The sequence below is a fragment of the Stegastes partitus genome, unplaced genomic scaffold, assembly GCF_000690725.1.
Source record: "Stegastes partitus isolate 25-593 unplaced genomic scaffold, Stegastes_partitus-1.0.2 Scaffold761, whole genome shotgun sequence".
Taxonomy (NCBI): Eukaryota; Metazoa; Chordata; class Actinopteri; family Pomacentridae; genus Stegastes; species Stegastes partitus.
The window spans coordinates 240,498-254,569 of NW_007578492.1; the positions used below are offsets into that span (position 1 = coordinate 240,498).

The 14,072-nt window shown below is 41.0% G+C and overlaps 2 protein-coding genes across 3 annotated transcripts in view; one reads left to right on the forward strand and one right to left on the reverse strand.

Annotated features, from left to right (window-relative positions):
- The first annotated feature begins 396 nt into the window (after positions 1-396).
- slc31a2 (solute carrier family 31 member 2) lies at positions 397-10,695 on the forward strand. The gene is made up of 4 exons (XM_008291770.1): positions 397-781; positions 3,694-3,760; positions 7,785-8,013; positions 9,449-10,695. The coding sequence occupies exons 1-4, from the start codon at positions 773-775 to the stop codon at positions 9,612-9,614; spliced, it is 471 nt and encodes a 156-aa protein (XP_008289992.1). The 5' UTR covers positions 397-772; the 3' UTR covers positions 9,615-10,695.
- Positions 10,696-11,269: 574 nt separating this feature from the next.
- niban2a (niban apoptosis regulator 2a) overlaps positions 11,270-14,072 on the reverse strand; it is a 35,251-nt gene continuing 32,448 nt past the window's right edge. Inside the window, exons 13-14 of one of the 2 annotated variants that reach the window (XM_008291769.1) lie at positions 13,451-13,562; positions 11,270-13,345 (exon numbers count right to left, since the gene is read on the reverse strand). In XM_008291769.1, coding sequence (XP_008289991.1) covers positions 12,453-13,345; positions 13,451-13,562 — 1,005 coding nt within the window. In that variant the 3' untranslated portion in view covers positions 11,270-12,452. Of the gene's footprint in view, positions 13,563-14,072 lie in introns of both variants that reach the window. The other variant, XM_008291768.1, reaches the window with a different exon arrangement.

The window sequence follows — 14,072 nt, forward strand, 5'->3', positions numbered from 1 at the left end:
TGGACCTCCTATGAGCAAGTGTTTTTGTTTTATTTTATGTTATTTTATTTTGTTAAATTAAAATATATTAAAAAATGTATTTTAATTTTAAAACAGTCAATTTCTTTACTGTTTAAACAAGCAATATTTATTGTTATTATTATTATTGTTGTTATTATTATCATTATTATTATTATTTACATTTTACTCGTATTTTATGTGTATTAATTCAATTTTGTTTTATTTTATTCAATTTCGTAGTTTCTACTCGGCGCCATTAGTTTCCGAAGTTCGACGAATGCGTTCGGCAACCTCCGTCTGTCATGTGACCCAAGCCCTCCAATAAACAAACGGCAATTCACGCATGCGCATTCTTGAGAAATTGTTAAACGGCTACATACAGTTAGCTCGCTAATTGTTGGTTATTTTTGCTAACTGTTATGAGTTGTGACACTTTTGTTCGACATCGACGGTCAGATTTGTTTTTTTCCTGACGACCTGAATGACATTTAAACAACTCTTTTGACTGCTTCGTCGTAGCGGCCGGTTGTTTTTGTAGTTGTCGAAGAACTCCATTAACCATCAGCCCTCTGTGTATTGTCACGAGGTACCGTAGCTAGCCTCATTCCGCTGCTCCGGCTGAGCAGTTGGTCACCGGCTGCTCCTCCGGTCGATTAATGGCTCGTATCTGACTGCACCGAAACAACCGCTGTGACCCGGACCGAGAGTCGTCTGCGATGGGATTCAACAACCCCTGAAACTGAGGCACTAGCGTCCATTCACCAAGTTCACCATGATGTCCGTAAGTTGTGTGTTTGTTGTGTCGTGGAGCTACTTTATTCATGTCACCTGCACAAGTTATTTAGCATTTGAAGTGTTTCTCCACTGAATCAAATCAGTAGATGTGTGCAAAACCTGTGATGTGCATGAGCTGATAATAATAAACCCAGAGAGGTACAACTGGGATTAATTAGTTTCTGACCCATTTAAATGGTGCCTTCAGGGTCCCCATGTTAGAGTTGATGGATGACTTGTCACAGCCTAAGGGAAAAAAAAAAAAGCTTTGGGTTCATTTTAACAAACTGCAGGTGTCTGAAAGCGGCTGGCTGACTTAACTTTAGCAAGTTTAGGAGTTACCACTTCAAATAACAGCCCTTATAACTCTTTTTTTTTTTTAGCTTTAATTTGTCACAGAAAGGAAAAAAAGTATAGTTTTTCCAACAGTTTGCATAATAAGTGCTTGAATGGTTTGCTCAACCTGTTTCCAGAAAGACAAGTGAGTATTTGTGCTAGTGAAAAAAATCAGTGCAATGTAGTTATTTGCCACATCCAGGGAACTTTTCACAATCTGAATATCCACATATGGAAGAATAAGTACTTGTGTGTACGTTTTTGTTTATCACTTTTCTACTGATGTTTCTTAAATGTTGTCACTTTGTCCTAACACCGCAAATTTCCCCTCTGTGGGATTAATTCAGGTGTATGGTATCGTAGAAACACATTTCTATACATTTGAGTCCAGTACAACCCTTCCAATAATTGGTGAACATACAGAAACTGAATGTTATCGTCTCTCTACAGATAGAATTGTGTCTGAGCTGTTGTTTTTGTTGGGTGTAGGCTTCTGAGTTTTCAAGCTTGCAGTGAATTGTGAAGCAACACACAGCCACAAATCACTCCCACAGAAATGAAATTAACTAAATGTGATTTTTGTTGTAATGGGTCACATACTTTGTCTAATCATGTAGATGACATTTGGTATGAATGTGTATGTGCTGCAGCTTTATTCACTTTGTTTGCAGGCAAAATGAGAACATTAATGTTTTGGGGTTTTTCTCAAAAAACTGTGTTTCACCTTATTTCTTATATTTTGTGGTTGAAATAACATCTGAATAAAACTTTAATCTTGTTACGTTAGAAGAAAAGCCTCTGGAACATTATGTTGTGCTCAGGAAATGCTCTGTGTGACTGTGAACCTGCAGACGTACAGGTACAGCCATCATTGTTTGCAGTTGCAACATTCACCTGGTTTGAAAAAAAAATCTTGTTTCCTCAAGGGGTTTATAAGATAAGCTCACAATGGTCACCTTGGCTGGCCTCACTGTTGACTCAAGTTGTCTGTGTTTGACTTTCTCTGTAATGTTTTCGGCTTCTTTTGCACTGTTAGAGTCCTTCTGCACCGTTTGTAAACTTCTTTCGTCTCAGCCTTTTACCATATTTTACTGTTCAAACTGTTCATGAGCCACCTCTTCTGTAAGAAACGTTTGACACGAGAAGAACTGAATTTTAGTGGAACCGATACAACTTTAAAAGTGGATATGATGGTCATAATTCTCTTTATGCTAAAGAACCAGTTCTTCCTCTTTCTGGTGGTCGTATTTTTCCTTAATTCAGTTTATAAGAAACTGGACCCTGTGTTTGTGCATTCGGTCATCATTTCTATGAATAGCAATTCACTCAGCAGGTTAATCGCTGAGATTTGCGAACGTGTTGACATCACTGAAAGAGATTAGTGGTCAGACAGGTTCTTTAAAAAACTTCTATTTTGGAAAAGAAAGCTAACAATGAACAATAGAATTAGAACTCAGACCACATTCATCATCCATTAAGATTTACAGACTGACTTCAGGGCTAAACTAAGTGTGCAGCTAGCTTTACATAAGAGATTCATGTTCAGGTGCACTTTCTTGATTTCACCTTAAATTAAGCAGTTTAGGTCACGTGAGTGAACTGTTAACTTGTGTATTCACTTGATTTCATTGTAATGATGTTACTGTCCCACATCAGCAACGAACACTAGATTTGCAAAAGAAAAGCCAACTTGCATTACTCTGTGCTAAATTCACTGATTTCAGCCCTCAGCTGGGTAGGTTACAGTGACATTACATGCAGAAAAAAACATGGATTAAAGATTAAAATGGTCTCCTTTTAAAGATAATGCGATTCCTACAACCTTGAAACCACCAGAGCAGCTATCATGCTTTGAGTTTGACACAACTAGAACGGAAAACATCCATATTTTATGCACAGTGGCGTATCAGAGGCTTGAGAGCTGTAACAGTTGGACTTAGCGGGTCTCATTTAGACTGTGACCGGTTGTTGAGCTGGTGAGAGACTCTCATGCCAGGACAGGTGGTGAATTAGCAGGAATCAGACTCTAACAGTGCATTCCTCTGTCAGTCACACGTCCACGGCAGCAGCGCCGAACAAAGTCTGCTTTTGTGGGACAATATTTCCTGTAATTGTAGGGGACGATCGGCTGAATAGATATGTGTTGGGAACAACGTAAATTAAATTCTTTTTGCGTTCAAGGCATCCAAAAACTATTAGTTGGAACAAAGGAGGATTCAAGCAAGGCATAAAAGAATACAGAGATAACACTGAATCCTCAGAGTATAAAGACGAGTGCTGCTTCTCCCACGTTTATTAGGTTTCTGTCAATCTCATCACTAAAATGTACATTTCAGAATAAAATGCTGAAAGATAAAAATATGATAGTGATTTTTTTAGAATAGGGGAGAGTTTTGGGCTTTGTAAGAAAAAGTAAAAAAGAAAGTAAAGGTTGCAAATGGGTAAGAAAATATGTTGCAAAAGAAAAAAGTGGGGAGGATAGTTTACAGAGCAGTAAGTTCTGGGTGACTGGTCCTGGAGTTAACCAGTGGACTGCACACTGTGTTCTTTGGTGATTATAAATCTTTCCTTGTTTTTCTTTAGATGACCTTTGGGGTGTCGAGCAGCGTGACACTGCTGTTTGACTTCTGGGATGTGCACGGACCTGCAGGTGAGCTATAGAGTGTTAAACTGTGCCTCCAGGCCAGAACAGTGTTCTTAAGATAACACATAGCAGTGATGACTTGTTAAAACCAGTTCGTCTGGTTAAAGCGTTCTGTAGTGCTGTATTGATTACTGTCATATAAACATGATGTATAATGTCCAACTAATGATGTGTTTGTCGCCTGTAAGATGGAGAGGTGGCTCTGAAAGGTGACTGTAGCTGGATTCACAGCAGTTATAGTAAAAATCAATGAATTTTCACCAGTCAGTGTGTTCAGTTCTACAGTAGATCCTGACCAATAATGGAGTTTGAGGCTACCACCAATGTTGTGTTATGAAGGGTTCAAGAAGTCCTCCATTAGTATGTTTTTTTGTTGTTGTTGTTTTGTTGTTGTTTTTTTTTAACAATAATGAGCAAAAATGTTGTGATAAAGACTGGTTAATGATGCAAGATTTTAAAATTTAATATATCGTTTTGTAACTATTTCCTTTGTAAAGATAAAGTGGAGTAATGCTGTCCTTAACAGACAGGTAAGTGTCATCCTCTCTGTTAGGGATGTTAATGGTTAATCGTCAGTTGATTGATTGCTGGTAATAGTTGAACTGATTAAAAGTATATTAACTGATGAGGCAGAAGACGAAAGACATGCGTGTAAAAAACTGTATTGTCGATCGGCTGTAGTACCTGGTTACACCACCAGGGTTAGGGTTAGGTTAGGGTCTATTACTGTGATCAGTGTAGCAACCCGAGGAGGTGATCACTGGGACAACCAACAGTCCTGTGTTGGCAAGCAGAGAGCATTGTGGGAGTTTAGCAAGTAAAGGGCCACCATAACAGTGTCTCCAGGGGTGTGTAATGCCTACCGGCCAGTAGTTTCATTTAAAAAAAGAGAACAATGGCTGTCAACATCACCTTACGATGTGGGTGGAAGACTTCAGCACTGACCCAGGTTTTTAACTCTGTGCCATGCAAATACAACACAACAGCCTCAACACAACACCAGACGTTACAAGGCTGAAGGTAGAGGGAGCTGGTGGGTGTCAGAGGCTCAGACACTGTTACCCCTTTTCCACCAAAGCGGTTCCAGTGCTAGTTTCGTGCTAGTGCCTGACTTTGTGTTTCCACCGCCTAAGCTCCGGCTCCAAGCTCTCAAAACTGGTGCTTAGCAAGCACCAACTCTTCGCTAGGCCAGAGCTAAGCACCAGTACATCAGGGACTGGGGGCGGAGTTATCGCATAGACTGCATAAAAGATGGACGTAGCTACCGTGACGTCACCCGTTGGTTTCTGCACTGAGAAAATGAAGCCAGGGTTTTGCTACTTCCTGGTTGACATCTTGGATTTTTGGAGCCAGTGACGCAAAAATCGTGGGAGGGGGTGGAGCCATAGGAGCAGCGATTGGTCAGACGGATTGAGAGGCGGGCCCTCTCTGCCCGCCCACATTTACCGCCTTCTGCTCGCTTCGTCTGTATGGTCGCTGCCGCCTGTCAATCAAGCCAGCCACGCCCCTCGCCCCGCGAAATGTTGATCATTTTTTTAAAAATTTACTATTGATTTATTTTCAGATTGGCCACCTGATCTCTGGATTTGACCATGAAAACTAATTTTAAAAAAATCCTGAGCTGCAGGAATGCAGTATTTCATGATCTGTGATCACTTCTTTTCCAATTCAAGTCTATGGGAGCCAGGGCTTTTTGGAGCCAGCAGCTAGCGGACGTAGTGATATTGCAGGTTTTTGACACTTCTGGGTTGGCTTCATTTTTCAGAGCCGGTTTCTACGTCCATCTTTTATACAGTCTATGGGTTATCGTGACCACAGAGACCGATGAACGAATGGGACACACAAGCGGTGATTTGTGTCGTTTCTCTGCAGGACATCTCTGGTCCGGGACACACGGAAGTTCTGCACAAACTGTTGCACCCTGAAAGCCGGTACAATTGTGTCCCACCAACAGCACCACAGTAGTGGAAAACAGTACTTTTATAACTTCAGTGTACTGCGGTATTTAAGCTTAGAAATGCAATCACCTCGTGAAAAACGGAACGCACCTACGTACGCTCATAGAAAAGACCGAATGAGAAAAAAAATCACTCGGTTTCATCTCGGACCGATGTGACATTAGAACGCCCTAGTTTACTCTTTTTAAAGCCATTTTTGGTCACACACCAGTATGAGCACCGCAGCCACCAACAGCAGCTACAGCAGCCTGTAATGTGGGGCGTTCAAAGAACATCAGTAAATTGTAGCGTCTATCAATGACAAAAGGTTCAGCAAGTCATATGCTTTGCCTGTGACATGGTGGGAAGTGCGAACAAATGAAACAGTTGGTCACACCGGTAAAAAAGTTAGTCTGGAGTCCTGTGTGGACTTCTGTAGGAAAGGAGGTTGTGGCAGAATTCAGAAACAACTGCTGAATGCTTTAGTCTTAAGCCTGCATGTAGTAATTTCTGTTGCTGAGATTTTCCACAAACTAGGAAGACTGCAGACTTTTAGTGAGTCCATTTCTATCAGATGCACAAGAATACTGAGAAGGAATAGTTGGACATTTTGGGAAGTCGCTACACTTAGTCGCTTTCTTGTCGGCACCCAAAGGTCACTTAATACCAAGTTAGAGCTTAACAAGTGACATTAGAGACTGTGTTGTTGTTGTTTTTTTTACTTGACAGATGATTTATGTGGATGAGCTGAAGTGTGCTGTGACTGTGTTAACTGAGCAGCGCACATCCCATGACGTGAGTTGTTGGATCGCCGTGTGTCAGATGAATGCGTTCAGCGCAGTTAATCAGGAGTAATGTTCCTTGAGTCATTTTGTGTTATTAATTCATCGACTGTTGGTCATAAGGATTAACAGCTGAGAAAGCTGTTTACTTCCCTTCTGTGTGTGATGTAATCCAACCTTCTGTGTTCTTGGCAGCTGGTGTGTGCATGTGAGTCCCTCCCTTTGAAGCTGTCTGTTTCCCTGTTTATATACAGATAATATTATAGAAGAATTAATTTCTTTTTTTTTATTGTCCAAACAGATTTATGAACCTGATAAATGTTTCAGTTATTGTTGAATGTAACTTCTGACAACTCCTTTATTAATTATGGCAGCTCTAATCGAGTCGTGATACCCAACCCTGCACTGCACTGTGTTTTATTTGTCTGTAGATGCTTCTGCATGCAGAAACAATCTGTTTGTGATAAGCTGGTCAATAGTCTCCACTGTGATTGTTGTGAATCCAAGCTGGCTGAACCTACCGACCTTTAAGAAAAAGCTACAAATCTGAATGGAGTGTTGCTTTAAATACAGCAAATGTTTCCTGTCTAAAGCCACATTACAGAATGGCTCTATTTCCAGACTGATCGTGTCCTCCTGCTTCCAGTGTTTGTGAACTCGCCTTCTGCTCTGTCCTCCTCATGTTTACTGAAGTAACTTGAGAGTTGAATCAATCTTTCCATCTCACTGTGAAAGAAAGCAGCTTTTCCAAAATATCAAGTTCAAAAAAACGTAGAGATTTTGTGACACCGAGTTTTGCTGTGAGTTAATGTTATGGAAATTCTACTATGATCTAAATAACGTCCAGAAGTCTGAGCTGCCTTTGTCTGATTTTATTCAGAGCTTTGAAGGTACAGGTCATACAGAGTGCAAGCAGTCTGCAGCAGAGTACACATGAGTACAGGCAGTGTGTTACTGTTATACAGCAGAGGCGCGGTCTTGTTGAATATGCAAATTAGGATAGATGTTTGAGTAGATTGTTTCATCTTGTCTGCAGCTGTGGAGAGCGAACTCTTGACTGCAGGTGTGCGGATGCAATTGCAGTTAAGATGAAAATACCCACAAGTCACAAAGAGAGACATGGTGAGACGTAGTGTGCGTCTACTTTATGAGACGTGCATTCAGATTTACAACACTTCTTGTTCTTCTAAGACATGCACGAGCAGCGAGGTCGTTGTGGTGAACAGATGAAAGGTCTTTTGCTGGAACAATGTATAACATATAGAAATTTCCATTACATTAATAGTGTGTGTGTTGTTTTCATGTCTCCAGGGATGGTGCTGTCGGTGATCGTGGTCTTCCTGCTGACGGTCTTCTACGAGGTGCTCAAAGTGTGGAGGGTTTGGCTGGGGAACGGCTCCAAGCTTTCCCAGCCTCCCTCTCAGTACGCCTCCCCTCCAGCCTGCCGCACCGACAACGGCTCGGTGCTGGAGAGCAGCCCCTCCGAGTCCTCCCTGACCCCCATAGAGCCTCGTCCTCCTGCCGCCAGCACCAGGAACAGGTCCGTTCACTCACCTGTGTCTCAGTCATTTATAATAAGGGGTGTGAGGATTACTCTTTACTGCAAAATACAAGTAATGTAATCTAAGATAAACACTTTAAATGTCGACCCTTGTCAGGTAATTGGTGCAGCCCAAAAGACAGAAAATCAACTTGAAATCCTAAAAGCAGTTAAATTCTTAATGTTTTCTTCACCTTAAATCGATCACTTTGGTGTATATTTAATCAAACACGCAGAGTTTATTGATTTCTCTGAGTGTTAAAGGTTTGACCTTTGGTTTGAGGGTGGTTTTGTGTTTATCTGTTCTTACTGAGTGGCGTTCGACTCCTGTTTCTGTTACATTGCCAAAATGTTTCCCGTCCTTGCATTAATGGTTGAAAACCCAAAAAAAAAAACTCCCACCCAAAACAACAAAATTTTGAAACAGTTTTTGCTCGACCATGTCTCATTTACACAAACTTTATATGAAATAAAACATGGATATTTATTAAGATGTTTGTATAATTTCAGCCTGATATATAAACACATTTACCAGATAATAAACTTTTTAAATGTTCTGTCAGCTCATGTCCACCACATTTTTTCATTTTTTTCACACATTTAAAAGTTGAGACTCAACTTGAATGACAATATCTCAGGAAATATTAAACATAACACAGAAAAAATCAGGATTTTATTTCTCATCCTACCATTGATTCAGAATCTGGAATATTGAACAAGGAGAGTAAAGTTATATTTAAAAACTACTCTGAAACTCCAGAACTCCCGGAACTACTTGGATTAGACTGTCAACCAAAACTTAAATTTTTGTGGTACAACTTGTCTCGAAAATTCAACTGAAATAACTTTTTTTTTTCACTTTCATGATCGAGTATTTCATATTAAAAAAGTATTCTATATATCTTGTTTTTTATTATTATCACCTGCAGCGACGCGTGGTTCAGAAAATAGCACTAATTGACTTCTGTATTATCAGTGTTTTTGTTAATTTGGGCTCAAAGATCAGACTTCTAATGACAACTTTTTTTTTTTTTTTTCATATTTAAACTCTCTCTCAATCGAAGACTGTTCACTATTTACTTTTCCGATTTTGCAAATTCTGAGTTAATGACATGAGAATTAACAGTAAATATTTCAGGCTTTTATCTTCAATAGTTTCTTCAATTTGTAGAAAGAATATCTCAGAAAGTCTGTGATATATCAATCTAAATATTTAAAGATACCACTTTAAATATCCTGATTAAAAAGTTTCAAGCAAATAAAAGTTGGTCGAGCAGAAGGTCCCTGATGATCTGAGACGTAATAACTCTGATATATAACATAACTCTGTGGTTACTAGACTCCGTACCATCTTGGCAAAATGAACCTTCAGTATTTATCTGAGTGGATAAACTGACGTTTTCCTCTAACTGCTCCTCTGCTTCCTCCCCTCCAGCTGGTTGCTGCATATCATCCAGACGGTCCTCCACATCCTGCAGGTGTCTCTGGGCTACATGCTGATGCTGTGCGTCATGTCCTACAACACCTGGATCTTCATCGGGGTGGTCGCGGGCTCCGTCCTCGGTTACTTCATCTCGTTTCCTCTCCTGGGTCGGGTGTGACGGTATGGACAGTGCGGACATAAAGACTCTGTTTTTGTCTCCTGAGCTGAAAGGATCAAGTGTTTTGGATGCTAAATGGGAAACCACTTCACTAAGTAACCTCTGTGTTGTTCTGCTGGGTTTGCACAAAAGGGGGATTCATTGTATGCTGAAGAATGATTTTTTTTTCTTTCTTTAGTCACTGGATTTTGTTAAAAACATTTAAACTGGAAATGAAAATGACACCAATTTGTTGGTGGTCAGGAGACGTAACGTGCAGCAGTTCTAAAGCATCTGAGTGACTTAACGGTTTTTAACCTCCAGTTGAAGGAATGCTGCTCATCTAAATGTCATTAATTAATAATTATGGTACAAAAAGAAGTGAACAATAGAGTCAAAGAACAGATTCAGTTGCATTGTCTTCAGCAGAGGTACCACAAAACCCAGAGACGGGAAGTCCTCCAGAGCTTGATCCTCTCCGTGTAGCTTGATGTTTAATGCACTACTCTGACAGACTTGTGTTGTTACAGCAGTCCTCTAAATAATTCAAAGGATGTTTTGACACTATACGTGATTCAAAATGAGTTTTTCCATAAAAAGACACTTTGACTGTAACTTTATAACTCATCTGGAGACTGCGTGTTGTGAGCAGAACTAACAAAAACTAATGATTAATGAATGTTGTTACAGTGTTTTGAAGTCAAATCTAAAAACGTACTGACACTGGATGTGAGGATTTGCAGGCAGGAGTCATGAGACGGTTCGTTTGAGGAAGTGACTCATGTGACTTCAGCTTGTCAACTCCTCAGATGGGTCAGTTTCATGAGTTTATCAGAGGACAGCGGGAGTGAAGTGGGTCATGTGGTTCTGTGGCAAACCACGAACCAATAACGAACAAACCGTGCCTTAAAGCCGACCTTCGACGTGTGTTTTGGGTTAAAATATGAGCATATTTCACTATTTTTATAACTTACTCAAGCAAACTGAACGATCACTGAACATGGGTTACTGTTGCACACGATGACATTTTTGCCATTGAATAAAAACTTTGAAAGGCTTGTTTGTAAAGAAAAAATAAATAATAAAGAAATTTTGAAACGTTTTTATTCATCCGTTTTGATATGTATGTATATATATTTAAAGAAGACAAAAAAATCTATACATACCAACAAAGAGAAGGTGTTCTCACCTGGATGTTAGACACCTCAGAGGTTTTATAATAAATAAACAGGAGACGGTGGGAATGGATCTTAGATGTAGCTCTAATGTGCCGTAAATACAGTGGACAAGAAAGCATTTACCGTTAAAATGCAGCTTGATTTGTTGACTCCAGACGACACAAAAGTGACCGAAAAGCTCAACAATCTTGAGTCTGTAGTGCTGATAACAAAAAAGGTGATAAAACTTCGTTTATTTTACAGGAAAGGACTTTTTTTGATAATCGAAATTAAGATGTGTGTATGTTATTCACCTAAAAATGTTCATCCTGTTCTCTTGTCCGAACATAATTTAACCCCAATGCTTCTCAAAGTTTCCTTATTTGAGTCAGAAATCATGAGACAGGCTCAACAGTGTAAAGCAGTGATTGCACATTTCTGATTTCTGTTGCTAGTCTACGTTTAAAACTTTTACACTGCCCCAAAAAAAATAAAGAAAAAGTGAATTACTTGCTAGTGTAACCTTTAAAATGTTTTAATTAGTGCATAGCAGGTGAGCAACTTTTATCAACAGCCGGCACACAATTCAACACAAAACTTTACTGTATTTAGTACCAAATTAAGTAGTTCTTTCCAGGAAACCTCTCAAATGTCACAAATATACGTCACTGCACTGTAGAGCTACTAAACAGCTAAAGAATGCTGAATTAAATGTAAAAACGTACGCTCCCTTACAGTGGGTTTGTCGCCCCAAATACAAACAAATGACGTTAATACGGATAATATCGATCCCATATCTGTACATCCTGATACTGACCCTTTAAATCCAATTAGAAACATTTAATTAAATAAGATTGGTTTTAAATAGAGTCATTGTCATATTCGATTCAGTGTACTTACAAGGAAGCTGAAGAAAACAGTATGTAAGTGAAGTAATCGAGCCATTACTGTGTCTTGGTCATCTCTAAACCTGCAGGCAGAGACGCAAGAAACCAGAAACTTTTCCCCCAACAGATATAAAAACTAGACATGTTGCTTTTTAAAATCACTGGATGTATTCATCATTGTCTGACTGTTGGGAACTAAAACACGTTGAAACATGAAGGCCATTTGCACATCAAAGAAATGCTTACAAAGTAAACAAAGTACATGTTTATAAAATTACATTTTACAAAAATAGTATTTTAAGTGGAGATAAAAGGAACATAGAAATACAGAAAGTGTAGCTGTAGCGCCCCCTGCTGCCCAGGTAGAGGCTGTGATCATTAGACAACTGCAGAACTAAAGACAACCTATGTGGGCCATATAAATGTGAGTCTGACAACAGGAATGAATTAGAGTTAGTTGTTTGGTGTTTCTCCCCGATTGCGGAAGTTTTTTTAAGAAGAGTTTATTATCATTGTTAGAACCCTCAGCTTGTGGCCAAATCAGATATGCTGATTTCATTGTCAAAATATACAGAAAATAAGCTGCACAGAGCGAACCAATCACCACAAGATACGGAATGTCTCCAGAAAGACTCGAGGGGAGTATGAGAGTGTCGGTTTAGAGAGTGCAATAACAACAAGAGTGAAGAAACGGCACGTTTTGACCCTTAAATACAACATTTTTCATTCTCTTTCAATAAATGTGACGCAAACGCTTCTGTTTCCTCTCTGCGGTTTTCTCCAGTTTCGGAGTGAGCGTCCGGAGCATTGTCTTCTCACGCTACAATCACTTCCACTTCTGCAGGATCGATGACTTTGTCCTCTCCGTTCAGACCGTTTGTGATTGGCTGAGGCTCGCCTTCGTCCAGCCCCTCATTGGTCGGCGACTGGAAGCCGCTGTCTTCTCGCGAGCGTGAGTCTGGAACCGGCGGCGGTGAGGAATCGCGATCCGATTCCACTGTGGAGGCCTCGGCGATCCGTTCGCCGTCGTCTTCCTGAACTGCGATCTCTATTTCCTCGATGGCGTTCTTGATGGCCGCCTCCTCCTTATCGGCCTCCTGCTTCTTGCCTCCCACCAGCTCCTTCAGGATCGACTGCGGGGACGACTTGTCTCGCACCGACTTCCTGGGTCGGTCCTCCACCACCGTGGTCACGTGGGTCACCTCTTCCTGCAGCCCGTCATCCATGACGATGGTGCCGCTGGTTTCCTCCGGCCCGTTGGTCTCGTCGCTCTGCTTCTCCTCCACCACCACCGGCAGCACCACCTCCACCACCGGGTTGATCAGGTCCCTGATTTCATTGACACTATCGGGAGACTTTGGATTCTCATGTTGGCCGAGCTCCTCCTCCTCTTCGTCGTCTCCGTCCTCCTCTTTGCAGACCTCGGGGTCCTCCTCGGGGATGAGCTCCACCCCTGGGACCTCCAGGCAGGACTCGTAGGGCAGAGGAACCCCGTCCAGCTGGATCATGGACACCACCTGCTTGCGTCTCCTCCCAGAACCCCTTTCCTCAACCTCCACAGAGCCGTCCGCCTCGTCGCCACCGAATTTGGACGCCCAGTCCACGCCGGGTGTTTCCCCGAGCAGGTGCAGGTTGGGGTCGCTGTTGGTCAGGATGATGCTGTCCCTGTAGAGGTTGTGTCTCCTCTGCACAGCTGCCTCCTTCACAGCTGGAAAGAAAAAAACAAGCGTTAAACTCGGAAGTACTCTAGTTAATGTACTACTACCATCACCATGGCGACAATTTATAAATCTTGGCGTTTCCTGGCCCTCACCCATCATTATGTCTTTGGTGACCGACTGCAGCACCACCTCCTCAAACATGTTTTCCACCAGCAGAAAACGGGAGAAGTCCTCAAAGATCAGCTCCTTGAAGCGAGGAAGCTCCTGAGGAGAGAGGTTTAGGAACTTATCAGCATCCAGATGTGCAACAGAGATCTCCATCCTGACCTGATCAGAGTCTTTAACCCCCAAAGCCACCAGGATTCTCTGATACTCACCACTTCTGATCCTTTTATAGAAATTTATATTTGGCCCTTTTAAACCCGTGTACAATATCTATGTTTCCACATACTCTAGAATTCATGACATTTCCTTCAGTCTTTCTGCTTTTGTACAGGCTGTGCAGTAACAACATCAGTATTTCTATTCGTCTAAAAACTGCAACACCACTGACATGTGCAATAATTAAATTTTTTAGAACTAGTCTATATTTTTGGTTTGTTTTTATTATTACACTTCATTCCTTAAATGTTTGCAATCTTTGCTGCTGTAACATTGAAATGTTCCTCTCTGTGGGATTAATAAAGGGTTGTCTTATCTTTTAGTTGAACACATGCCTGGTCAGTGGTCGAGGGTGAAATCAGAACTTGATGGTAGGGAGGAGTCTTGCAAATA

Bases quoted from the DNA above. Each gene is read 5' to 3' on its own strand.
- slc31a2 (XM_008291770.1), top strand. The intron at 3,761-7,784 runs GTGAGCTATAGA...TCATGTCTCCAG, and splicing joins GGATGTGCACGGACCTGCAG to GGATGGTGCTGTCGGTGATC. The intron at 8,014-9,448 runs GTCCGTTCACTC...CCTCCCCTCCAG, and splicing joins GCCGCCAGCACCAGGAACAG to CTGGTTGCTGCATATCATCC.